Raw genomic sequence first — 27,443 nt, forward strand, 5'->3', positions numbered from 1 at the left:
GCAGGAGGATCACTTGAGGCCAGGAGTTTGAGACCAGCCTGGGCAACATAGCCAGACCCCATCTCAACAACGACATCAACAACAACAACAAATTAGCGGGGTGTGGTGGTGCCTGTAGCCCCAGCTACTTGGGAGGCTAAGTTGGGAGGATCGCTTGAGCCCAGGAGCTCCAGGCTGCAGAGAGCTATGATCATATCACTGCACTCCAGCTTCAGTGACAGAGCAAGAACCTGCCTCTAAAAACAAATAAACAAAATCATCTAAATGGGATCTGGTTTTCCTAAAAAAGCAGTTACAATGGCAGCTTCCATTCATAATGGATCAACTTTTTTTTGTTTTGTTTTCACATGCTCCACATTTTACTTATTTATCATTGTGCTTCTTCTCCTTCTTCTTCTTCTTCTTCTTCTTCTTCTTCTTCTTCTTCTTCTTCCTCTTCCCCTTCCCCTTCCTCCTCTTCCTCCTCTTCTTCTTCCCCTTCCCCTTCCTCCTCCTCCTCCTCTTCTTCTTCTTTCTTTCTTTCTTCTTCTTTTTTTTTTTTTAATACAGGCCAGGTACAGTGGCTCACACCTGTAATCATAACACTCCGGGGGACCAAGGTGGGAGGCTTGTTTGAAGCCAGGGGTTTGAGACCAGCCTGGGCAACATAGCGAGACCCTGTCTCTATCAAGTATTAGCTGGGCACTGTGGCATGCGCCTGTTGCCTCAAATGATCCTCTCACCTTGGCCTTCCAAAACGTTGGGATTACAGGCATGAGCCACCACACCAGGCTTGTATTATTGCATTCTTTACAGAGATAAATAAAGGCTCACTCTATCACCCAGACTGGAGTGCAGATCTTGGCTCACTGCAACCTCCATCTCCCAGGTTAAGTGATGCCTCTGCCTCCCAAGTAGCTGGGATTACAGGCTCCCGCCTTCACGCCCAGCCGATTTTTGTATATTTATTAGAGACAAAGTTTTGCCATGTTGGCCAGGCTGGTCTTGAACTCCTGGCCTCAAGCCCGTCTTGGCATCCCAAAGTGCTGGCATTACAGGCGTGAGCCACTGTGCCCAGCCATACTGTTATTTTTCTTTTTAAAGTTATTATTCATTTATTTTAAATTGACAGATACAGGCTGTATCTATTTATAGTGCATAACATGCTATTTTGACCATATGTGTACACTATGGAATGGCTCAGTTGAGCTAGTTAACATATGCATTATCACATGTGCTTATCACTTTTCTCATGGTGAGAATGCTTAAAATCTACTCTCTGAGCAATTTTCAAGTATATAATACATTGTTATTAATACAGTCGCCAGGCTGTACAAAATAGATCTCTTGAACGTATTCCTGCAGTCTAAATGAAATTTGATATCATGTCAGGCGCGGTGACTCACACCTGTAATCCCAGCACTTTTGGAGGCTGAGGTGGGCAGATCACTTGAGGTCAGGAGTTTGAGACCAGCCTGGCCAACATGGTGAAACCCCTTCTCTACTAACAATACAAAAATTGGCCGGGCGTGGTGGTGTGCACCTGTAGTCCCAGCTACTTGGAGGCTGAAGTGGGAGAATCACTTGAACCTGGAAGGCGGAGGTTGCAGTGAGCCGAGACTGCACCACTGCACTCCCACCTGGGCGACAGAGTAAGACTCCATCTCAAAAAAAAAGAAAAAAAATTGATATCCTTTCAGCAACATGGCTCAACTTTTCATGTAAATGATTCAAGTTCCTTATTTCAGCAGGAAGTTCATCAATTAGAAATGAACCTGCTTTATAGTGCGTTTATCAACTGATTCAACAGCACAGTAGAATCACCAATTATATAAGACTGCATGTGGGCCAGGTGTGGTGGCTCACACCTGTAATCCCACTGCTTTGGGAGGTGGAGGTAGGAGGATTGTTTGAGGCCAGTAGTTTGAGACCAGCCTAGGCAACATATTGAGATCCCATTTCTATTAAAAAATATAAAAAACTTAGCTGAGTGTAGCAGTGTACACCTGTAGTCCCAGCTACTTGGGAGGCTGAGGTGGGAGGATCACGTGAGTCCAGGGGTTTGAGGCTGCAGTGAGCTATGACTGCGCCACTGCACTCCAGCCTGAACAACAGGGAAAGACACTGTCTCAAAAAAAAAAAAAAAAAAAAAAAAAAAGGACTGTGCATACTGTGGTAGAATGTGAATGTGAATGCAAACACCACATAGCTCCCACCTTACTTTGAAATATGCATTACTGTGTTATTACTTTTTTTTGTTTTTTTTTTTGAGATGAATGCTGGAGTGCAGGGGCATGCTGCGGCTCACTGCAGCCTTGACCTCCTGGGCTCAGCTGATCCACCTCAGCCTCATGAGTAGCTGGGACTACAGGCGTGTGCCACAATGCCCAGCTAATATTTGATAGAGACAGGGTCTCACTATGTTGCCCAGGCTGGTCTGAAACTCCTGACCTCAAACGATCCTCCCACCTTGGCTTCCCAAAATATTGGGATTACAGGCGTGAGCCACCACACCCAGCCTGTATTGTTGCATTCTTTACATAAATAAATAAAGGTAAATGTGATTCCTTGCCAGAATCCTGGAATTCCAGAGATCTCTTTTGGGGTGGTCTAGAAAACCACTGACTAGATTGGGGGCTCCTTTCTTTGTCTTTTTGAGTAATCAGGCTGATGAGGTGGGTTTTGGTGGATTTGCCTGTAGCAAACATGGCTATGAAAGAACAAGCCACAAAAAAAAAAAAAAAAAAAAAGAACAAGCCACTGGCCTGGGTTTTGGGTCTGTTTAGAAAGCTGCAATGTCACCTGCTTTGTTAACAGAGGCGGAGGCTGCAGTGAGCCGAGATGGCACCATTGCTCTCCAGCCTGGGTGCTAGAGCAAGACTCCATCTCAAAAAAAAAAAAAAATTAAAAAAATATATATACATATATATATGTTTATGAAGATTTTTTATTTTTTTGATGGAGTTTCACTCTTGTTGCCCAGGCTGGAGGGCAATGGCACCATCTCGGCTCACTGCAGCCATCGCCTCCTGGGTTCAAGCGATTTTGTGCCTCAGCCTCCTGAGTAGCTGGGATTACAGGCTCACGCCATCACACCCAGCCAGTTGTTGAATTTTTAGTACAGGCACGGTTTCACCATGTTGGCCAGGCTGGTCTCCTACTCCTGACCTTAAGCGATCTACCCGCCTCAGCCTCCCAAAGTGCTGGGATTACAGGCGTGAGCCACCACGCCCGGCCAACAAAGCAGATTTTTAAGAATTTATGTTATTTTATTTTTTTGAGACAGGTTCTCACTCTGTTGCCCAGGTTGCAGTGCAGTGGCACAATCATAGCTCACCGCAACCTTGAATTCCTGGGTTCAAGAAATCCTCCTGCCTTAGCTTCCCAAATAGGTGGGACTATAGGTGTGTGCCATAATGCCTGGCTAAGTTTTTAAACATTTTGTTTTTCAGAGATGGAGCCTTGTTATGTTGCCCAGGCTGGTCTTGAACTCCTGGTCTTAAGAGATCCTCCTGCACTGGCCTCCCAAAACAGTGGGATTACAGGTGTGAGCCACTGTGCCTGGTCATAAAACAGATTTTAAACAATGGAGGTAATGCAACACGTGAGACAGACATAATTGATCAAATACGCAAGACACCGACTAAGCGCTCCAATTCCTGACATTTGCTTACAGGAGATTAAACAGATGCACACACAAATGGAAGTAGAATGAATTCTCCATTACAAAGAAAAGCGTGTTTTGGCTGGAAATTAAAAATGCAAATGAAAACAAGCTTTAAGGTTTCATTACAAACCCACTTAACTGGGAAAGGAAATTAAACTGGTAATATTCGATGGCCTGGGTGGGGAATCCATGAATATATGCATACTTGGCAGGTTTATAAATGGGTTCCATGTTTTTGAAACTCAGAATGGCTCTTTGAATAATGAGTTGAAAAGCTGTTAATATCTTTGATCCTATAATTATCCCCAAGGAAATACGCCCAAAGGGTGGGGGGAGTCATTATACGTAAATGTGCACAGCAGTGCTCTTCGTAAGAGAAATTATTGGAAACAACTCAGACACCTATAAAAGAGCTGTGGCTAAACAAACCATAGTGTATCCACGCTACGAGATATGTGATCGCAATGGAAATTATGCCTAAACTCAGCAATAAGGTTATAAACTAGCGGCAAGCGATAAAAGGGGAACATGAAATAGTGGATCAGAAACTATGGATCAGAAACACATGGATGTACTAACTTCTCTCCTTCCTTCACTTCTCTCCCTCCCTGTCTTCCTCCCTTCCTCTTTCTCTTGCCATCCTTTCTTCCTCTAAACTGCGGCCACACAGTTTCCCAAGCAGACTAAATTCCTTCTCCCCTCAATCTTATTCCAGTCTTATTTCCTCTGCCTGGATGCTCTTCCTTCCATTAAAAACAAAAACCCATTAAAGAACAACAACAACAACAACAACAACAACAACGATACATCCTCACTTTAGAAGGTCAAGATCAACATAGTCACAGTCAATGAATCAATAGGACAGAGGAGTGAGAAGGGAAAGAATAAATGTTCCCTCCTCCCTCAAACTCTGGCCTTTGTGGTGGCAAAGGTCTGGGCCCTGCCTCTCACACTGTTTGTTCTGCTATCACCATCATGGTGATCTACCCATCCTTCAGTTCCCAGCTTAAACATCACTTCCTCCAGGTAGCCTTCCCTGACTGCTCCCCATCCTCCTAGAGCAAGCTAAGCCCAGAGCCTCTCCCTGAAGTGCCATTACCATTAGAGGTTTATTTGTGTAATTCTCTGTTTAATTTCTATTTCCTGCACTGGACTGCGAGCTCCATGTAGGTAGGGATTTGGTTTGTGTCTTTTTTTTTTTTTTTTTTTAAGACAAGAACTTGCTCTATTGCCCAGGCTGGAGTGCAGTGATGAGATCTCAGCTCACTGCAACCTCTGCTTCCCAGGTTCAAGTGATGCTCCTGCCTCAGCCTCCTGAGTGGCTGGGACTGCAGGCTAATTTTTTGTATTTTTAGTAGAGCCAGGGTTTCACCATGTTGGCCAGGCTGGTCTTGAACTCCTGACATCAGGTGATCCGCTCATCTCAGCTTCCCAAAGTGTTGGGATTACAGGTGTGAGCCACCGCGCCTGGCCCAGTTTGTGTCTTTTCTTTTTTTTTTTCTGTGGCCAGGCTGGAGGGCAGTAACACAATAATGGCTCATTGCAGCCTCCACTTCCCAGGCTCAAGCGATCCTCCCAGCTCAGCCTCGCGACTGCCTGTGTCTTATCTGCAACCAGGCACCTAATATAAGCAGGTCCCCCATGAATACTTCCCGAGTGAGTCACAAACATTCACCAACTTGCCTGGGAGCTTCGTGCCTGCCAGGTGCTGGTTCGCCATGCTTCATGGGGATCGTTTAGTTGAATTCCCACAAAATAATGAGAAGCTAGGCATGGATGTCATTCCCATAATGATATAATCTGCCCAGGACACACGCCCAGGTGGGAAGGGATGGAGCTGAGACCCAAATCCAGGCAGCACAGTTTGCAAGCCCTCTGCCCCCACCCCACCCTGTCTCTTGGGTGACAGATGATGAACAACTGATTGGTGGCAGATGAAGGGACTCACCCACAGAGGCTATATCAGCCAGCTGATCCTCAGCCTCTTCGGGGTTGAGCAAATCTGTCTTGCTTTTCTTTATGGTGGTTCTCCGCAGAGCTCCAACAATGGAAACATGGCAAGAGAAAAAGACGTTACCCTTTTTGCAGCACAGACCATATGGACACAGTGTGTCCTTGGATTTAACTCTCACGGCAACTGTTCTCACGGGAACTAATAGCATACTCATTTTTCAGATGTGTAAACTGAGGTTCAAAGTGGCACTATCACTTTGCTTAAAGGGGTAAAGACAAGAATCAAGTCGGGTTCAGTCTGACTCCAGGTCTGGGCCCTCAGCCACTATTTTCCCGCTGGTTTGTTTATTTATTTATTTATTTATTTTGAGACAGAATCTTGCTCTGTCACCCAGACAGTGGTGTGATCTTGGCTCACTGCAACCTCTGCCTCCTGAGTTCAAGCGATTCTCCTGCCTCAGCCTCCTGAGTAGCTGAGACTACAGGCGTGCACCACCATGCCCAGCTAATTTTTGTATTATTAGTAGAGATGGGGTTTTGTCATGTTGGCCAGGCTGGTCAAACTCTTGACCTCAAGTGATTTGCCTGCCTTGGCCTCTGAAAGTGCTAGGATTACAGGCGTGAGCCACCGCACTCAGCCTCTATTTTTAAATTCTAAGAAACCTCACTTTCTTATGAAAACAGTCTACCCCTTGACCTGTAGCATACTTGCTAGGCAGGCTGCAATTTTGGGATTCTGCCCCAGTATTCAAGCTATACACCCCAGGGGCTCCACAGCAGACAATAAGTTCAGGTGTAGACTTCCAATAAAAAGATTTAGGTACCCTAAATGAGTTAGATTAACTAACTCATTTAGGGGAGTTAGGTAATCTCCCCTCCCCAACTAAAATAATAAAATTCATTTTATAACCTTCTGGGACGCAGTGCCAGTTCTTTTATTTCCCTCAAATCTCTCAGATTTTTAATCAAAAGTCATCACCCTGTCTAACCAGCTTTCTTTGTTTTTTTTTGAGACACAGTCTTGCTCTGTCGCGTAGGCTGGAGTGCAGTGGTGTGATCTTGGCTCACTGCAACTTCTGTCTCCCAGGTTCAAGCAATTCTCGTAGTTTAGCCTACCGAGTAGCTGGGATTACAGGCATGTGCCATGACACCTAGCTAATTTTTGTATTTTTAATAGAGATGGGGTTTCATCATGATGGCCAGGCTGGTCTTGAACTCCTGGCCTCAAGTAATCCAGCCGCCTTGGCCTCCCAAAGTGCTGAGATTACAGGTGTGAGCCACCACGCCCAGCTCCTGTCTAACCAGCTTTCTAAAGTGTGAGAAGATAAATCTCGAGCAAGAAGTTGCATTTTTCAGGGAGTACTATTATTTTTCTTATTGCTGTTACTATCATATTGCAGACATATTCTTCTGGCCTATCTCTAAATTCTTTTTTTTTTCTTTTGAAACAGGGTCTCAGTCTGTCACCCAGGCTGGAGTGGAGTGGTGCCCACTGCAACCTTGACCTCTTGGGCTCAAGTGATCCTCCCGCTTCAGCCTCCTGAGTAACTGGGACCATAGGTGGGTGTGCCACCACATCTGGTTAAGTTTTTATTTTCTGTAGAGACGGAACCTCACTATGTTGTCCAGGCTGGTCTTGAACTCCCAGGCTCAAGTGTTCCTCCTGTCTTGGCCTCCCAAAGTGTTGGGATTACAGATGGGAGCCATGGACAGATCGCATCCGGCCCTATCTCTAAATTCTAGGAAACTTTACTTCCACGAAGCCTCAGGTTGGATACACAGTGACTCTTACAGTCTGTCCCCTGACTCCGAGCTCTGCTGGGGAGGTTGGGCTTTTGGACACCTTTTTAATGGTCCCTCCTTTCACATTCAGGTTTCCAGGGGACTATGAATTGACGTCTACACTCCCAGCACTTTGGGAGGCCGAAGTGGGCAGATCATTTGAGGCAAGGAGTTCAAGACCAGCCTGGCCAACATGGCGAAACCCCATCTCTATCAACAATATAAAAATTAGCCAGGCATGGTGGCTCATGCTTGTAATCTCAGCTACTCATGAGGCTGAGGCAGAGAATTGCTTGAACCTGGGAGGCAGAGGTTGCAGTGAGGTGAGATCGTGTGACTGCACCCCAGCCTGGGTGACAGAGCAAGACTCTGTCACAATTAAAAAAAAAGTCATGGTTCTGTCTGGTTAAGTTTCTAACATGGGAGACAGCAGCCCTTCACAGTAAACTGGATTATTTGTGGAATTATTACTTATTTAGCAAACAGAAACATGCTGACCCCATGCCAGGCACTATCCCAGGTGTTCTATTTGCCATAATGAATATCATTCTGAGAAACAATCTCATAAGCTAGGGTATTGTTTATATCATACCCATTTTGCAGATGAGAAAAACCAGGCCACAAGGCAGAAAAAACCAGGTTCGTGGTTAAAACAAAAAAGCGGAGGCCAGAATAGGGAAACTCTACATGGAAGTCCTAAAATTCCTCCAAGAGGAACGTCCACCCTCTGGAGGATCCTTAGAGCCAAGTCACCTGCTCTCCCCCCACCCCCCACCACAGCTTCTCCCTTGTCCCCTGGGACCCACCCCCCGAGGTGGGTTCAGAGCAGTTACCATCAAAGGGATGCCTCTGCTCCCCGTCAGTTTCATCCTCCGCGAGGATCACCTCTTCTGAAGAGGAAGAGCACAGAGTTAAGCTCCTACATTTGGAGGATGAGTTCTCTCTTGGACCGGGAAGGAGAAAGGTCTGCCCAGCCAGCCCCATTCTCCCCTGGCTGATGGTGACAGCTCAACCGGCCAAAAAACATGCTGCTGGGTGGTTTCTGACTTCAAGCCCCACCTCCGCAACAGTAGCAATAGCCAACATTCTCCCCACCTCGCGCAAAATAAAAACCAACATCCACACCACAGCCTATAAGCCCCTGCTTGATCTGATCTTCATCACCTTCCTGTCTTCCTCTCCTCCAACTCTCCCCACCTCTCACTCTGTTTCAGCTGCACTGGCTTCCTTGCTGTGTCTCAAATACGTTCCCAGCTCAGGGCCTTTGCACTTGCTGTCTCTGCCTGGAATGTCCCTTCCCTTGACATCCCCACGGCTTCCTTCTTCACGTCCTTCAGGTCTCTCTGCTCAGAGGGTACTTCCTTAGAGAAGCCTTCCCTGATCACCCTGCCTCTAACTTCCTACTCTTTTTTTTCTCTGACACGGAGTCTCACTCTGTCGCCCAGGCTGGAGTGCAGTGGTGCGATCTCGGCTCACTGTAACCTCTGCCTCCTGGGTTCAAGCAATTCTCCTGCCTCAGCCTCCCGAGTAGCTGGGATTACAGGCATGCACCACCATGCCCGGCTAATTTTTGTATTTTTAGTAGAGACGGGGTTTCACCATGTTGGCCAGGCTGGTCTCGAATGCCTGACCTCAGGAAATCTGCCTGCCTTAGCCTCCCAAAGTGCTGGGATTACAGGCGTGAGCCACCGCGCCCGGCCAACTTCCTACTCTGTTTTATCTTCCTAGTCTGTTTTATCTTCCTTCTCTGAATTTGGGAGTTCCCCACATGACATGTATTTGTTTGCTTTATCTCTCTCACTAGAATATCAGAGCTCTGAGGGCAGGGATTTGGTGTGTATTGTTTACTCCCATATCCTCAGTGCTTAGATCAGTGCCTGGCACACAGCAGGTGCTCCCTAAATGTTTGTTAAATGGCTGAACAAATAAATATGTGCCTACTGTGTATCAGGCACTGCTCTCCCCAAGTGACTTAGCTGAGATTATTTTACTAAATACTCCAATAGTACTATGACGTAGGCACTATCATTGCCTCCATGTAACAGCCGAGGAAACGGAGGTACAGGGAATGTGTGGTGCATGGGTAAAAAGTGGCAGGGCGGGGATGTAAACCAGCGTCTGATTTCAGAATTCAAGTTATATGATGTCAGATCCTGGCTTCATCCTAGACTTTTTCATATCAGACTCTGGATTCTTGTTGATAAAATTTGGGACTACCAATTCAGGTTCTCTTTCTCCTCCCATCATGGCCCTCCCAGCTTAGCCTTCTCCAAACTGCATGACTCTCTTTGTGCTCCGTGGCCTGGGATCTCCATCCCTGGGCCCCAGGATGAAAGGGCCTCACCTGCTTTTGAGATCCACTCCATGTACCCATTGAGCTCACGTTCAATCTGTTGTTGCCGCCTCAGCTTCAGAAAAGCCCGCCGGTTCTCCACCCGTTCCCTTTCTTTGGCAAACTCCCTGGAGAAGCATAGAAAAGCCAGAGTATGGCTGTTTTGAAAATGTTAGGAAACGTTTGTGTTTGTGTGTGTGTGTGTGTGTGTGTGTGTGTGTTTGGGGATTCAGAAGTCCCTGGAGGTCAGGAGTTTTCAACAGGAGGAGTCAGGTCTTCTGGGAAAAGATGGATATTATAGTGATGGGTGCTTCTGCCAGCTTCACACATTTCCCAACAACTGTGCCTAGGTAAAGAAAAAGGCCAGGCACAGTGGCTCATGTCTGTAATCCCAGCACTTTGTGAGGCTGAGATGGGAGTATCATTTAAGGCCAGGAATTTGAGACCAGCCTGGACAACACAGTGGGCCCCATCTCTATGAAAAATAAAAATTTTAGCTGGGCATGGTGGCATACACCTGTTGCCCTAGCTACTCAGGAGGCTGAGGCAGGAGGATCGCTTGTGCCTAGGAGTTCTAGGTTACAGTGAGCTATGATCACCCCACTACACTCCAGTCTGGGTAATAAAGCTAGACACCATCTCAAAAAAAACAATAAAAAAGAAAAAAAAAGGATAGGGTAAGGATAAAACCATGCCATGCCAACCACCACTGGCTGCATACCTCATTCTCATTCTCTTCATACTTTTGGCTAATAATTATTTCAGCCCTCTTTTAAGTTAGACCAATGAGCCATAAACGAAAGATTTCTGCAGCAGGTTGGCTTCTCTGCCATAGGTCCCACCTCTTCCTGTTTCCCTTCTTCCTTTTCCTGTTTGGAACATGAAGTGGCCATCTGGAGGGCGTGAGGCAGCCATCTTAAGACCATGAGGTATCCACGAGATTGGAAGCCTCTGGTAAAGATGTCAGAATGGAAAGCTGGAAGAATCTGGGGTTGCTGATGGTGCCATAGAGCCACCATACAAGTGCCCAGACTTCTTATGGTAAGAAAAATGAAGCCCATTTATGATTAAGCCAAAAAAATCTTGGGGATAGAGGACAATATGGGTCAGGAAAATACACTGTTAGAGCATATGCTATGATTTTATATTTGGAAAATGGGGGAGAAGTAAACCCAAACTATTGGTTTTTTAAAAAAATGTAAAGAAAGTAAAGCCCATATGAGCCCCCTCACTGGGTACCCCTAGCAGTACACAACCTCTGCACCTCTACGTGGCTTGCTAATAACAGTCTGGTAGCCCAAACAAGGGAAGAAGCCTCTTCTCTGTCTAGTGAATGAAAACAAAGCTTCAACGGCCTCTACTTGGGAAGAAGTTGGCAAAGAGGAGTGAGTGGGATGGGGTGGGGAGTAGCAGAGACTTACCCTGACAGCACACCCAGCACAAGGTTCAGCATAAAAAAGGAGCCGATGATGATGAGGGGGATGAAGTACAACCAGTTCCAAGTGTTCCCTGAGGCATCGTTGCTCTGTAGGGTGTGAGGAGGGAAAGCAGGTGAGAGTTGACTGGGACTCAGAGAGAACCTGACAGGTGAGGGAAGGGGAAGCTCGGTTCTCTTGTGGCTCTGTCTTAAATGTTCTTGGCTTGTGGAGTTCTTGGTCTCTGGCATCCCAGAGGGGGAAATGGAGGAAGGTTTTCTGAAGAAAACATCCAAAGGGAAAAGCTCTCTCTTAATTATGTTATCCTCACATAACATAATTGACCTGGGAACGAGTAAGAAACACAAGAGGACTTCCCAGACCAGAGTCCAGAAGGAGAAGGAAAAAGTAAACCAAACAAAACACACAACCTACTAAAATGGCTTAATTAATCCCTGGTTCCTTCCCTTCTCCCAACACAGTCACAGACTCCCCTTAGAGGAGATGCATGACCACAGAGTCTGATGGCCTGGTGAAATCACCAAGCCAGACAGATGGGCCATGAGCCCTTTCCTCAAGTGTCTCCCTGCTCCATTCCCTGCAGTCTTAATGCCAATCACAAAAAATTCTCAGAAGTTTCAGCTCAATTTTCAAGAGGAAAAAAGTCCACAAACAGAATACTCTCTGAAATAGAAAATAGAACACTATAGCAAGAAGGAAGTAAGATGAGGGGAAGAAAATCAAGGAGAGGAGGTGGTGGGGGGCAGAGAGACAGAGAGGGAGAGAGAGAAAAGAATGATAAAAGCCAGCACTTACAGAGTATTTATGGTATGCTGGAACCTTCCTAAGCACATTATGTATGTTAGCTCACTTAATCATTTAATCCTCACAATGCCTCTATTTTATAATGCCCATGTTACTACTGAGGAAACTGAGGCTCAGAATGACAAAATCATCATCAGCCCGAGGTCACAGAGTTATTCACTAGTGGACATGGCATTTGCAGTAACCACCTGGGCCCCAGAGTCCATGGGCTTAACCTCTGTGCTGGGAAGCCTTTCCTCCAGCTGTCAGGGCAGGGGTAGCCTTTCAATGGTTGATCACCCTGTGACACCTGCAGAATGCAGGGCTCTCAAGCGTGGCTTTAAAAGCCCACCTTTGAAAGCATGTATGACACTGCTGCTGCCTAGAAGAAAGGCTAAAATGAGACAGAAGTTAAGATGAGGTCATTACTACCAGGTGTCTGTGAAGCTGTGGAGCAACTGGAACCCTCATAATCTGCCAATGGGAGGGTACCATGCTGTATTCATCTCCTGTGGCTGCTGTAACAAGGAACCACAGTCTAGGTGGCTTAAACAACAAAGATTTATTGTCTTACAGTTATAGAGGCCAGAAATCCAAGATCAAGGTGTCAAAAGGGCTGGTTCCTTCTGAGGGCTGTGAGAGAGAATCTGCTTTATCCCTCTCTCTTAGCTTCTGGTGGTTTGCTGGCAATCTTTGCTGATTCTTGGCTTGTAGAGGCATCATCCTGAGCTCTGCCTTTGTTTAAACATGGCATTCTTCCTCTGTGTGTGCCTGTCTCTGTGCCAAAATCTCCCCTTTTTATATGGACACCAACGTATTGGATTAGGACCCACCCTAATGATCTCACCTTAGCTGCTATGGTTGGTGCAAAAGTAACTGCAGTTTTGCCAATGGCAAAACCTTTACATGTGCAATGAATCTATTTCCAAATAAGGTCACATTCTGAGGTACTGGGGGTTAGGACTTCAACATATGAATTTTGGGGTGAGACAATAAAACCCATAACACATGGTACAACTACTTGAAAAATTGGTTGAGAGTTTCTATACTAAAATTAATTAAGTCATGCTTAACAATGGGCATACATTTTGAGAAATGTGTCACTAGGTATTTTGTTGTACAAACATCATGGAGTGTATTACACAAACCTAGATGGTATAGCCCACTACACACCTAGGCTGCATGGTCTAGCCTATTGCTCCTAGGCTATAAACATGTACAGCATGTTACTCTATGGAATACTGTAGGCAATTGTTACTCAATAGTGTATCTAAAAATATCTAAAAGCAGGTCGGGTGCGGTGGCTCACGCCTGTAATCCCAGCACTTTGGGAGGCTGAGGCGGGTGGATCATGAGGTCAGGAGATTGAGACCATCCTGGCTAACACGGTGAGACCCCGTCTCTACTAAAAATACAAAAAAAATTAGCCGGGCGTGGTGGCGGGCGCCTGTAGTCCCAGCTACTTGGGAGGCTGAGGCAGGAGAATGGCGTGAATCCAGGAGGCAGAGCTTGCAGTGAGCAGAGATCGCGCCACTGCACTCCAGCCTGGGCAACAGAGTGAGACTCTGTCTCAAAAAAAAAAAAATCTAAAAACAGAAAAGCTATAGTAAAAATACTGTGTGATAACCACTGTTATATATTCGGTCCATTATGGGACCACTGTTACATATTTGATCTGTTGTTGACCAAAATGCCATTATGCAGTATATGACTGTATGTACCTTTACCAAGACCCAGTAATTCTTGGATAGTTACCTATCCAAGATCACTACAATTAGATAGTAATTCTGAGATAGTAATTCTGAATAGTTACACAACAGAAAGCACACACAAGAACATTCATAGCAGTGGTATTCATCATAGCTCCAAACTGCAAACAGTCCACATTGTTATCAATGGGAGAGAGAGGATACATGCAATGAACAATGCCACAGGTCACATGAGATCTTAAAAAGTTAATGTCAAGCAAAAGAAGCCAGACAGAAAACAGCATACATGTAAGATTTCATTTATGCAAAATACAAAACAGGCTAAACTAGTGAATGATGCTCAAAGTCCTGGTAGGGGTACCCTTGTGGGGAGGTAGTGACTAGGAACAGGATATGAGGGGGGCTTCTGGGGCTGAGAAGGTTCTGTATCCTCATTTGTGTGCTGGTTACATGGGCGTGTTTAGTTTGTGACAATTAATCAAGCTCTTCACTTATAATCCGCAGATTTTTCTGTTTGATTATTCTACTTCAATTCTTCAAAAGTTGTTTTTCTTTTTGAGACGGAGTCTCACTCTGTCGCCCAGGCTGGAGTGCAGTGGCATGATCTCAGCTCCCTGAAACCTCTGCCTCCCAGGTTCAAGCAATTCTCCTGCCTCAGCCTCCTGAGTAGTTAGGATTACAGGCGCCTGCCACCACGCCTGGCTAATTTTTTTATTTTTAATAGAGATGAGGTTTCACCACGTTGGTCAGGCTTGTCTTGAACTCCTGACCTCCTGATCCACCTGCCTTGGCCTCCCAAAGTGCTGGGATTACAGGCGTGAGCCACTGATCCCGGCAAAAGTTTTTTTTTAATAGTCAACTTTACCTTAAAAAGAAAGAAAATGCTGATACATGCTGCAACATGGGTGAACCTTGAGGGCATTATGCTATGTGAAATAAACCAGTCATAAAAGGGAAAATCCTGTATGATTCCATTTATAGGAGGTCCCTAGAGTCGTCAGATTCATAAAAACAGAAAGTAGCATGGTGGGTGCCAAGGGCTGGGGGAGGGGGAACAGGGAGTTCGTGTTTAGTGGGGACAGAGTTACATTTGCAGGATGGAAAAGTTTGGGAGATGGATGGTGGTGACAGTTGCACAACAATGTGAATGTATTATACTTAATGTCACAAAATTGTATCCTTAAAAGTGGTTAGGATGGCAACAATATATTAATGGTTTCAAATAGCTTCGAAGGAGGAGCTTGAATATTCCTAACAGGAAGAAACAATAAAGGTCTGAGAAGATGGATATGCTAATTGCCCTGATCTGAGCACTATGCATTATATGCATTGAAACATCACTATGTACGCCATGAATAAGTACAATTATTACTTGTCAATTAAAAAATATTACAAAGTTAAAAAATAATTAGGATGGTAAATTTTATGTCATGTGTGTTTTGCCATGGATAAAAAAAAAAAAAAAGCACTGAAAAAACTAACAAAGTCAGCTTTAATCATGGACACAGACAGGTTCTGGGGACAATGAACGTGCCAGCCACCAGCCCACATCCTTGTTTTAACAAGCCCAGAAATGCCAATGCTTTGCTTCTGGAAGGTTCTGGAAGAAAGAACCGAGTCAGTGGAACATTGCTGGACAGAAGGCAGCACTGGCTTTGTGCTCCTCTCTCCATCACTTTGGCGGCTGCGGGTTCTCGTTCCCATTTCTCAGGGCTAAATATAGCCCAGGGAACGAAACTCTACACTGGCCGCCAGTAGGGAGACTCTGAGCCATCACGAGGAGCAGGCTCAGATGACAGGGACAGGGTGGAGGATGGGGGAGAGGGACAGGACTGAACAGGGAAAAACAGCCAAGGCCCTTCCATGCCAAGGCAGCCCGTCCATCTCAGATGCTGCCAACAAGACCTGAATCTGCCTTTGCCCAGGTCCCCCACAGGCTTGGGGACCTCTGGCCACAGCACATGCTACACAGCACCACAACAGACACACATGGAGGCTTGGACAGTTTGAGCTCATTTAATCCTCTCATGAACCCCAGGAGTGGGTACATAATTATCCCCATCCTCCCGGGTGAGAAAACTGAGGCACAGAGAGGTCTATTTGTTTTTTTTTTTTTTTTTTTTTTTGAGATGGAGTCTCACTCTGTCACCCAGGCTGGAGTGCAATGGCACTATCTTGGCTCACTGCAACCTCCACATCCTGGGTTCAAGCAATTCTCCTGCCTCACCCTCCCAAGTAGCTGGGATTACAGGTGCTTGCCACCATGCCCAGCTAATTTTTCTATTTTTAGTAGAGGCGGGGTTTCACCATGTTGGCCAGGCTGGTCTCGAACTCCCGACCTCAGGCGATCCGCTCACCTCGACCTCCCAAAGTGCTGGGATTACAGGTGTGAGCCATCGTGCCTGGCTGAGAGGTCAAGTTACATGCCCACAGTTCTGTTGTGGGTTGCAATGGGTCCCCCCAAAAAGGTGCATTGAAGAAGTCCTAACCCCTGGTACCTATGAATCGGAAATAGGGTCTTTGCAGATGGAATCAAGTTAAGATCAGGTCATTAGGGTGGACCCTCATCCTACATGATGGGTTTCTTTATAAAAAGGGGACATCTGGGCAGAGTGCAGTGGCTCACATCTGCAGTCCCAGCTCCTCGAGAGGCTGAGGTAGGAGGATTGCTTGAGGCCAGGAGTTTGAGGCTGCAGTGAACTATGATCATGCCACTGCACTCCAGCCTGGGAGACAGAGCAAGACCCTGTCTCTAAAATAAAGAAACAAACAAATAAATAATAAGAAAAGGAGAAACCTGGGCACAGAGACAGCCTTGCACAAACCGAGAAGGCCATGTGAAATGGAGATGAAGGCAGGATCAGGGCGATGTGTCTACAAGGCAAGGACCACCAAGCATTGTTGGCAAACCACCAGAAGCTAGGAAGGAGGCAAGAAGGGATTTCAGACCAAGTCTCAAGAGGCACCATGGCCCAGCTGACATCTTGATGTCTGTGGCCCAGCTGACCTTGATGGTCTGTGGACTCCTGGCCTCCTGAACTGGGAGAGAATAAATAAATTTCTGTTGTTTTCAGCTACTCTATTTGTGGTTCTTTGTTATGTAAGCTACAGGAAATAAATGAAGTTACTCAGCTACTAAATGGCAAAGGGGGCCTCCAACCCTCCCACCTCCCTGCTTTTATCTCCTCCCCTTTTCCCTCGCTCATTCGGTTCCAGCCACCTGGCTCACTTGCAGTTCCTCAACCATGCCAAGCACAGTCCTACCTCGGCTCTTGCACAGGCTGTCCCTGCCTGCCTGGAATGCTCTTCCCTGAAATTGCTACATGGTTCCCCCTCACCTCCTTCAGGTTTTTTACTCAAATGCCACCTTTTGAGGGAGGTCTCCCTGATGGCCCTTTACAATTGCATCCCTCATTTCTGGTCCCCACTTTCTGTTTCTTTTTTCCCTTTTGCATTTCACTGCCTATATATTTCACTTATTTCTCTTGTTCTCTCATCTTCCTGGCTGGAATGTCCATTCAACAAGGGGGAGGGGCTTTGTCCTTTTTGTTCCCTGCTGTATTCTCGTATTCCCAGCCCCCTAGAACAACATCTGGCACACAGTTGGTGCTCAATAAGTGGTGTCTGTTGAATGACTGATTGAGAGGTGTGTCCAAGTTCCCCACATAGCTCAGATCGTTAACCCCAAGCCAAGCTCCCTCCTGAACTCTCATCTGCACCATCCTCTCTGGGGAGTGGGCTTCTGCTGCCTGATTTTAGAGACACTTTCTCTCTTCCAGACTCATTCAATTATTCAGTTCCATACTCTGGAATCAATAATTCCCAGGGAAGAAGGTTGTGGAAGCTTGGGTGCAGTTTTGGATTAGGAGATGGGTTTTCCCTGGTTTGGGGGTGGGGGTGGGTGGATTTTGTTCAGGAGCAAAATGAAAAGTACATTTTACAAGCACAAAGACTGGAGATGCCATGGCTGTTCTGTGGTAGTTCATCAGCAAAGATGGGGTCACAGGTCTCTTCTCCTGGTTCTTATCTCTTCTTTGGCAGTTCAAGTTAAGGGAGGGATATGCACAAGTCTGGATTCGGGAAAGAGAGTAGGGGAGGATGGCTTGCTCATTTGTTAAATTCATTAATAATACCAGGAAGGATGTGCTCTAGAGATCGCCTTGTCTTTCTTCCAAGGGCTCAAAGACTTCCACTGCCGGGAACACTATTCCCCATTAATGCCACCATCAAATATTTCCAGCAATATGGTGGGATGGTCCTTCCTGGTCCCTTTGGGGTTGGCTGAGGGCCACATGCTAAGTGCTGGCCAATGAGGAGTGAGTGGAAATAGCTGTCATTTTGGAGCCAGAGCATTGAACTTTCAGTGTGGGACCTTCTAGCATTCCTTTTTTCCTTCTGGAATAGCAAGTGGCAATGTTCTAGGTGATTAGCTAGGTCTCAAGTGACTACACTGGACAGAGCCGCCTTCTTCCCCACTGCCAACCTGCACTGGACATGTAGCATGAGCAGGAAACACATCTGTTGTTAAAAGTCATGGAGGCTTTGGGGATGTTTGCTACTGCAGCATAACTTGGCTGCCCTGACCAATACATCTTTTTAATTAAATTTTTATATTTTGTAGAGAGGGGGGTCTCTATGTTACCCAGGCTGGTCTTGAACTCCTGGGCTCAAGTGATCCTCCTGCTTCAGCCTCCCAAAGTGCTGGGATTACAGGCATGAGCCACCACACCCAGCCAGATTGATACAGTTTGATATCTCTATAGCTTGCTCCTTCACCTCTTTCTGGTCTTTCTTTTTTTTCTTTATTTTTTTTTCAGATGGAGTCTTGCTCTGTTGCCCAGGCTGGAGTGCAATGGTGTGATCTCAGCTCACTGCAACCTCCACCTCCTGGGTCCAAGTGACTCTCTGCCTCAGCCTCCAGAGTAGCTGGGATTACAGGTGCCCGCCACCACACCTAGTTAATTTTTGTATTTTTTAAAATAGAGACAAGATTTCACCATGTTGGTCAGGCTGCTCTTGAACTCCTGACCTCAGGTGATCCACCCGCTTCAGCCTCCCAAAGTGCTGGGATTACAGGCATGAGCCACTGCACCCGGCCTCCTTCTGGTCTTTCTTAAATGCCAACTTCTGATTGACTCTTTCATGGATCCCATGAGGCAGGTGAGAAAGTGTCTGTCTCCTGCATGTCTGATGGAGAACATACATTCTTCTCATCAGCACATGGACATTCTCCAAGACAGACCACATGTTAGGCCACAAAACAAGTCTCAACAAATTTTAAAATATTGGAATTCTGTCAAGCATCTTCTCAGACTACCGTGGGATAAAACTAGAAATCAATACCAAGAAGAATTTCAGAAATGATGCAAATATATGGATATTAAACAACATGCTCCTGTACAACCATTGGGTCAACGAAGAAATTAAGATGGAAATTTAAAAAATTTTTGGAATGAATGAAAATAGAGACACAACACACCAACACCTGTGAGATGCAGCAGAAGCAGTGCTGAGGGAAACCTTAGCTAAAGGACCAAGAAGCAATTAAGAGGGAAGTTTATAGCATCAAATACCCACATCACAAAAAATAGAGGCCAGATATGGTGGCTCACTCCTCTCATCCCAGCAGTTTGGGGGGCTGAGGCAGGAGGATCACTTGAGCTAGGGGTTTGAGACCAGCCTGGGCAACACAGTGAGACCCCATCTCTAAAAAATAAAAATAAAAAAATTAGCTGGGTGTGGTGCTGTGCACCAGTAGTCGCAGCTACTGGGGATGCTGAAGTGGGAGGTTCACTTGAGCCCAGGAGGCAGAGGTTGCAGTGAGCCAAGATCATGCTGCTGTACTCCAACCTGGGCACCACAGTGAGACTCTGTCTCAAAAAAGTAAAAAAAAAAAAAAAAAAAAAGATTACAAATTAAGAACCAAACACGTACCTCAAGGAGCCAGAAAAGCAAGAACAAACCAAACCCAAAGTTAGCAGAAGAAAAGAAAGGTCAAGTTCAAGATCACAATTAGTCAATTATTTCCATTCTCTGAACATCTGCCTGGAGCAACTCTGCCTTTAGGTCTTTGCTTGGCCAATTTCTTCTTATCACTCAACCTTAGATCCACTGTGCCCCCATCAGAGAAGCCTTCTTGGACCTCTCAATCAAAAGGACTTGCCCCTTCCTGCACCTCAGCCAGACATCTCATTCTCTTCCCAGCACGTTCCACTGTCTGAATCATCTTGTCAACTTACGCATTTCAAGACTGTCATCTTCATCATCAGCTCCTCGAGGGTAGAGATTTTTCCTGTCTAAATCCCAGTGTCCAGATCAGCACCAGGGACATAGTAGGTGCTCACTAAGCATTAGTCGCATAGCCAATACAAATGTACCTGGGGTTCCTGCTGGGGGATCATTTTATTTATTTATTTATTTATTTATTTATTTATTTATTTATTTATTTTGAGACAGAGTCTCACTCTGTCACCCAGACTGGAGTGTGGTGGTGCAATCTAGGCTCACTGCAACCTCCATCTCCCGGGTTCAAGTGATGCTCGTGCCTCGGCCTCCCAAGTAGTTGGGATTACAGGCACGCACCACCACGCCCAGCTAATTTTTTTGTATTTTTAAAGTAAAGATGGGGCTTCGCCACGTTGGCCAGGCTGGTCTCGAACTCCTGGGCTCAAGCGATCTGCCCTCCTCAGCCTCCCAAAGTGTTGGGATTACAGGGGTGAGCCACCATGCCCAGCTTGGTGGATCATTTAAATAATAAACACAGACAGGAAATGTGTTTATCCCAAATCCAAATGATTAAGCTATTTTTCTGGGAAAGGAGAGGCAGAAGGCAGAATTATGGTCACATTAGCCAAGTCTTTTTGGGCTGATGAAATACTCCCCACATCTTCCTCGATTCCCGCCATCTCTGTGCCTGGTGGATGGAGAAACTGAGGCTGAGAGAGGCAACATGATGTGCCTGGATCACACAGGGTGCAGACTGCATGGGTGGGACTAGACCTGTCATTCTGGCTTACAACCGACTGATTTTTTCCCACTTCACCCCTTCTCCGTACTTGCATAGTATTTTAAGTATATAACAATGGGCCCAAGAGAGCTTCAAGGGTGAGGGATGTTACTGATTCATCCCAGTATTGCTGGTGGCGCCTGGTGCTTAGAAAGCGCTCCATAAATACTCATCAAACAAACTAATGGCTGGGTCCCAGCAAAATCCTTAAGTGCCTTCTGTTTTATGGTTTATTTTCCTGTAATTTTTTTGAGCATGGTTCATGGAGAAAAAGTATACAGGATGTTAAAAAAACAAAAACAAAACAAAACAAAACAAAACGAAAAAACCCAAAAACTCAGCTCAGGAGAACACCCGATTCTCCAGTATATGGGATAAACATGGGGGTGGATTTGACCGTGAAAAAGCTGAAGTCTGATAGTGACCGTGAGAGAGGCTGTGTGTCCCACTTTACACCCGTTATAGATCATGCCAGGCCTGTTAATTATTTTTTCAGCGCTCTTTTTCCCCTTTCACTCTCAAAACTGTCCTGGTTTGGATCATAAATTATATAGGCTGTCTGTTCATGAAGTCTTATTTTTATTTTTTATTTTTTTGAGACGGAGTCTCGCTCTGTCACCCAGGCTGGAGTGCAGTGGGGTGATCTCGACTCACTGCAACCTCCACCTCATGGGTTCAAGCAATTCTCGAGTGTCAGTCTCCCAAGTAGCTGAGATTACAGGCATGCACGACCACGCCTGGCCAACTCTTTTGTATTTTTTAGTAGAGACAGGGTTTCACCATGTTGGCCAGGCTGGTCTGGAACTCCTGACCTCGTGATCCACCCGCCTTGGCCTCCCAAAGTGATGGGATTACAGGCGGGAGCCACCATGCCTGACTGATCCATGAAGTATTTTATCATCTTCCTTCATCAGCTCCCTCCTTCATCCCCACTCACTCCCCTCTGGACACCTGGGCAGCCACATGTCCTCACAAATGCCAGGAACATCCTGCCTCAGGACCTTTGTGCTGCCTGTTCCATCTACCTGGGCTGCTCTTCCCTGAGATATCTCCATGGCTCCCTTCATCTCCTTCATGTCTTTCAAAAAGCCCCAAGCAATTGCTGGCCTCAAACTATCCTCTCCGGCCTCAGCCTCCCAAAGTGCTGGGATTACAAGTGTGAGCCATCGCACCCAGCCAGGGACTTGCATTTATGATCACTAACTAAACATAGTTTTGCTGCTTTATTAATTGACATTCACCAAGGGAGAGAAGGAGAGAAATGTTTATTTATTAAGGAAAATTTTAAATTGATTATATATATATATATATATACACACGCATATATATACACACACACACATATATATATACACATACATATATATACAAAAATACACATATATGTATGTGTGTATATATATATATATATATATATATATATATATTTTTTTTTTTTTTTTTTTTTTGAGACAGAGTCTTGCTCTGTTGTCCAGACTGAAATGCAGTGGTACAATCTCGGCTCACTGCAACCTCTGTCTCCTGGGTTCAAGCAATTCTCGTGCCTCAGCCTCCCAAGTAGCTGGGACTACAGGTGCCTGCCACCATGCCCAGCTAATTTTTTTGTATTTTAGTAGAAACGGGGTTTCACCATGTTAGCCAGGGTGGTCTCGAACTCCTGAGCTCAGGCAATCTGCCTGCCTTGGCCTCCTGAAGTGCTAGGATTACAGGCATGAGCCACCGTGCCAGGCTGATGGATGTGTATATTTTTTGGATACATGTGATACTTTAATGCATTCATATGATTTGTTCCTTCAGGTCTGGTTTTTTTGTTTTGTTTTGTTTTTTTGAGACAGTTCTTGCTCTGTCGTCCAGGCTGGAGTGCAGTGGCATGATTGGCTCACTGCAGCCCCAACCTCCCAGGCTCCAGCAGTCCTCCCATCTCATCCTCCCAAGTAGCTGGGCCTACAGGCATGCTCCACCATGTCCAGGTAATGTTTAAATTTTTTTTGTAGAGATGGGGTCTCCCTATGTGCCTAGGCTGGTCTTAAACTCTTGGGCGGGCTCGAGGGATCCTCCTGCCTCAGCCTCCCAAAGTGTTGGAATTATAGATCGTAATGGCCACAGTGCCCGGCCATTCAGGGTGTATAAGAAGAATTGCAACCTCTCATCTTGACAACGCACAAACTCTCTACTGTTTTATTCCATTCCTGACCTCTCATCACCCTCTAACACTATCTCTAAGGCAGCGATCCACAAACTAGAGCCCACGGGCCAGCCACCTGTTTTTACAGGTTAAAGTTTAATTGGCCAACAGCCACGCTCATTCACTTACGTGTTTTATCTGTGGTTACTTCTACGCTACAGAAGCAGATTGAGTCATTGCAATGGAGATTGTCTGGCCCACAAAGCCTAAACTATTTAATGTCTGCTATCTGCCCTTTTTATCTCAATTGATCACTGGCTTTCCCCACTAACACGTCAACTCCTCTGTGTCCAGAAGAGTGTCGGCATACAGTAGGCATTCAATGATGGTTGTTGAATGAACCAGTGATTTACAGCCCAAAGTTTAATGCTTTGATTTTGGTCAAGACAAACTTCTATGAATGAAAAAGGGCATGGGTCAAAGGTCATTCCAAATATTAGCAACCACTTGCCAAGGGACATGCATTTATTTTTTCTTTTTCTTTGTCTTTTTTTTTTTTTTTGAGATGGAGTCTCGCTCTGTCGCCCAGGCTGGAGTGCAGTGGCGCGATCTTGGGTCACTGCAACCTCCGCCTCCTGGGTTCAAGCGATTCTTGTGTCTCAGCCTCCTGAGTAGCTGGGATTACAGGCGTGTGCCACCTAACCCAGCTTATTTTTGTATTTTGGTAGAGATGGGGTTTCACCAGGTTGGCCAGGATTGTCTCAAACTCCTGACCTCGTGATCCGCCCGCCTCGGCTTTCCAAAGTGCTGGGATTACAGGCATGAGCCACCACGTCCGGCCTTAGGCATGCATTTATTTATTTATTTTTAATTATTAGTTTTTTTTTGAGACAGGGTCTGGTTCTGTCACCCAGGCTGGAGTACAGTGGTGCAATCACAGCTCGCTGCAGCTTCAAACCCTTGGGCTCAGGCAATCCTCCCGCCTCAGCCTCCCGAGTAGCTGGGACTACAGGTACACATCACCATGCCCAGCTAATGAACTTTTTTTCTTTTTTAAAGACAGGGTCTTGCTTTTTGACCAGGCTGGGTTTGAACTCCTGGTCTCAAGCAATCTTCCTACCTCAGCCTCTCAAAATGCTGGGATTCCAAGCGTGAGCCACCATGCCTGGCCAGAGACATGCATTTATAATCACAAATTGAACACAGTTTTTCTGCTTTTCTAATTGACATTCACCAAGGGAGACAAATAGAGAAGAAGAGAAACTTACAGAGAAAAGCACAAAGAAGGGTGAAGAAAAGGGAGAGAAGGAGAAGGAGGTGGAGAAAGAGAAGAAAGGGAAGAGAGAGAGAGAGAGAGAGAGAGAACACAAGAATAAAAGAGACAAAGGCTGGGCACAGTGGCTCATGCCTGTAATCCCAGCACTTTGGGAGGCCAAGGCAGGCAGATCACTTGAGGTCAGGAGCTCAAGACCAGCCTGGCCAACATGGCGAAACTCCGTCTCTGTTAAAAATACAAAAAATTGGCTGGCACGGTGGCTCACGCCTGTAATCCCGGCACTTTGGGAGGCCAAGGTATGCGAATCAAGAGCTCAGGAGATTGAGACCATCCTGGCCAACATGGTGAAACCTTGTCTTTACCAAAATACAAAAAATTAGCTGGGTGTGGTGGTACGCACCTGTAGTCCCAGCTACTCAGGAGGCTGAGGCAGGGGAATCACTTGAACCTGGGAGTCAGAGGCTGCAGTGAGCCAAGATCGCGCCGCTGTACTCCAGCCTGGTGACAGAGCAAGACTCCATCTCAAAACAAAACAAAACAAAACCCCCCAAAATTACTTGGGTGTGGTGGCACGCGCCTGTAATCCCAGCTACTTGGGAGGTTGCGGCACAAGAATCGCTTGAACCCAGGAGGTGAAGGTTGTAGTGAGCCGAGATTGTGCCACCGCACTCTAGCCTGGGTAACAGAGTGAGACTCTGTCTTAAAAAAAAAAAAAAAGAGAGAGAGAGACGAAGAGAGACACAGGCAAAAAGAAAGAGTCAGAGAGAGACGGATGAGGGGTAATGAATTGTGTCCAGAGCTGTGTGTGAACCCTGGCTTTGTCACTCTTGGCTAGGGAACCTTGGCAGGTTACATCACCCCTGTGGGCCTCCGTTTCCTCATCTGGAAGATGGGGTTAAAAATATCTTTCCTCACAGGGCTGTTTTACCGATCAAGACACAATAAAAAGCTGATGCCAGGTACACAGAAGCCCTCAGCTAAAGGCAGCCCCAAATTAACTCAAGACACCCTGGTCCTGCCAGGTCCCCAGCCCCTCCACATCCCCTCCTTGGGGAACCAAGAGAGGGTAGGTCCTGTTCCCCATGAAGTGACCCCAATTTGCCTTGGCCCAGCTGGCAAAGAGGGGGTCGGGGACCTTCCCCGGTAAGGGTGGAGACAATTTCTGGCTTTTCTGAGCCACATGGGGCACATATGGTGAGGGGGTCCCTGTGAAATGAGGCCACCTGTTGCTAGAGCAACACAGAGCCACCAGCTCTTGCCTTTAGCAAACAGTTTTGTTGCGGTACTCATGGGGTTTCCCATTCCATCCCCTTGAGCTCAGAGAAGCAGCCCTCAATCCTGTTTGCTGTGGGAGGCTATAAATGGCAGAATCTGAGGATGTTGACACTGAGTGAGATAGAGCTGAATTCTGACTCTCAATCGCTGTGCACAGCTCTGGGACTCAGTTTCTTCACCTGTAAAATGGGGATATTAAAGGCCCTAGCTCAGAGGGTTTTATATTTTTACCATCAAGGAATCCCAGGCTGATGCCTAGGGAAGTAGCCAGAACAGGGTGGCACAGAGGAAGTGGCCAATCACCCATCTTGATTCCACAAGGCTACCCAGAGGCTGCTCTGGCCCAGGAAGGTCCAGGGAAGAGGCCTGTCTAGTGCGCATGGGAGCCATGTGGATACCTTGGAGCCTCCAGGTCAAGAGCAGAGATGGGCTGTGTTGATGGAGGTTTGTTTTGTAGCAGTTATAAGTGAGTTGGACCTCACTTTTGGCACAGAATTTCCAGTAAACCTGCATTTGTAGTCCTTGGGTATGGACAGAAACTCACATCCAAAGCTCTTAGGGGGTAGGTTCACCTTGATGCCCAGCCAGTACCCCAATCATCCTTCCTCTGAGAGGCTTGGCCTCCTAGAGCAGAGCCTCTCAACCTCAGTACTACTGACATTTTGAGCTGGGTAACTGGTTGTGATGGGGGCTGAGCCAGACTCGGATGGTGAGAACTTCAGTTACCTGCTAAACTATCACCTCTTCTGAGGGGTTTTCTAGCCACAGTGACTGCAGAAGCCACTGGCAAGATTCTCTGAGTCTCAGCTTGGGGAGGAAATGCTTGGGGGTCTGTGGATAGAATTCAAGGAGTCTGTGAATTTAGATAGAAAATAATTACCCCTTTACTTCCTCTCACTTTCACTGGAAGTGGAACATTTTCTTCCATGATGATTGGAGGTGGCAAACCACAGAATCAGTGACCCCCATCACCAACAGAAATCACATATAGTTCACAGATATCATGCAAAGTCTTTTAAGCTTAATACTCCCATGAAATCACAAGACTTACCCAACCCATCGCTGGGACTTGTTGTTGATGTGTTATAAAGAACCCCATCTCTTAAATGACATCACAACTCCTTAAAAAAAAATTCTGGGCTGGTCACAGTGGCTCATGCCTGTAATCCCAGTGACTTTGGAGGCTGAGGTGGGAGGATCACTAGAGGCCAGAAGCTCGAGGCCAGCCTGGGCAACGTAGTGAGACCACGTCTCTACCAAAAAAATACAATTAGCTGGGCATGATGGTGTGTGCCTATAGCCCTAGCTATTCAGGAGGTTGAGGTGGGAGGATCGCTGAGACCAGGAGTTTGAGGCTGCAGTGAGCTATGATTGCATCATTGCACTCCAGCTTAGGAGACAAAGCAAAACCCCAAAAAACTGGGATTATGAGTTTTTGGGAAGAACACTATATAGGCATAAAATCAAAGGTTACATAATATCCACATCCCCAGGGGATACTAATCTTCATCATTTGGTTAAAGCGGTATCTATCTGTTCCTCCAGTATAAAACTTCTATTTTCCCCTTTACCTACTCTATTCTTCGGAAATGAGTCACTAAGTCCAGCCCACTCTCAAAGTAGAGGAGATTAGTCTCCACCTCCTGGGGCAGTGGAGAGTGAAGTTTACATACTTTAAATGGAATTCTTTTGTAAGAAAGATTTGCCTGTTTTTCATTTATCTTGTGTATTTAATAATAAAATAACAACGATCACTTATTTACTTATGTGTTTATTTAAGAGATGGGGTCTTGCTGTTGCCCAGGCTGGAGTGCAGTGGTGGGATCATAGCTCACTGCAGCCTTGAACTGCTGGGCTCAAGCATCCCCCTGCCTCAGCCTCCCAAGTAGCTGGAACTACAGACATGTGCCACCACACCTGGCTAATTAAAAAACTTTTTTTTTTGAGATGTAATTTTGCTCTTGTTGCCCAGGCTGGAGTGCAATGGCGTGATCCCAGCTCACTGCAACCTCCGTTTCCCAGGTTCATGTGATTCTTCTGCCTCAGCCTCCTGAGTAGCTGGGACTACAGGCGCGTGCCACCACGCCTGGCTAATTTTAGTATTTTTAGTAGAGACGGGG

General features: G+C 46.2%; 1 protein-coding gene across 4 annotated transcripts in view; it reads right to left on the minus strand.

Moving 5' to 3' along the window:
• CACNA1A (calcium voltage-gated channel subunit alpha1 A) overlaps positions 1-27,443 on the minus strand; it is a 308,974-nt gene that overhangs the window by 122,738 nt on the left and 158,793 nt on the right. For all 4 annotated transcript variants that reach the window (XM_055235695.2, XM_055235696.2, XM_055235694.2 and 1 more), the window contains exons 7-10: positions 11,135-11,238; positions 9,726-9,841; positions 8,215-8,271; positions 5,595-5,684 (exon numbers count right to left, since the gene is read on the minus strand). In XM_055235695.2, coding sequence (XP_055091670.1) covers positions 5,595-5,684; positions 8,215-8,271; positions 9,726-9,841; positions 11,135-11,238 — 367 coding nt within the window. The remainder of the gene's footprint in view (positions 1-5,594; positions 5,685-8,214; positions 8,272-9,725; positions 9,842-11,134; positions 11,239-27,443) is intronic.

Source organism: Symphalangus syndactylus, chromosome 13 (genome assembly GCF_028878055.3).
Source record: "Symphalangus syndactylus isolate Jambi chromosome 13, NHGRI_mSymSyn1-v2.1_pri, whole genome shotgun sequence".
In the NCBI taxonomy this organism is placed as follows: Eukaryota; Metazoa; Chordata; class Mammalia; order Primates; family Hylobatidae; genus Symphalangus; species Symphalangus syndactylus.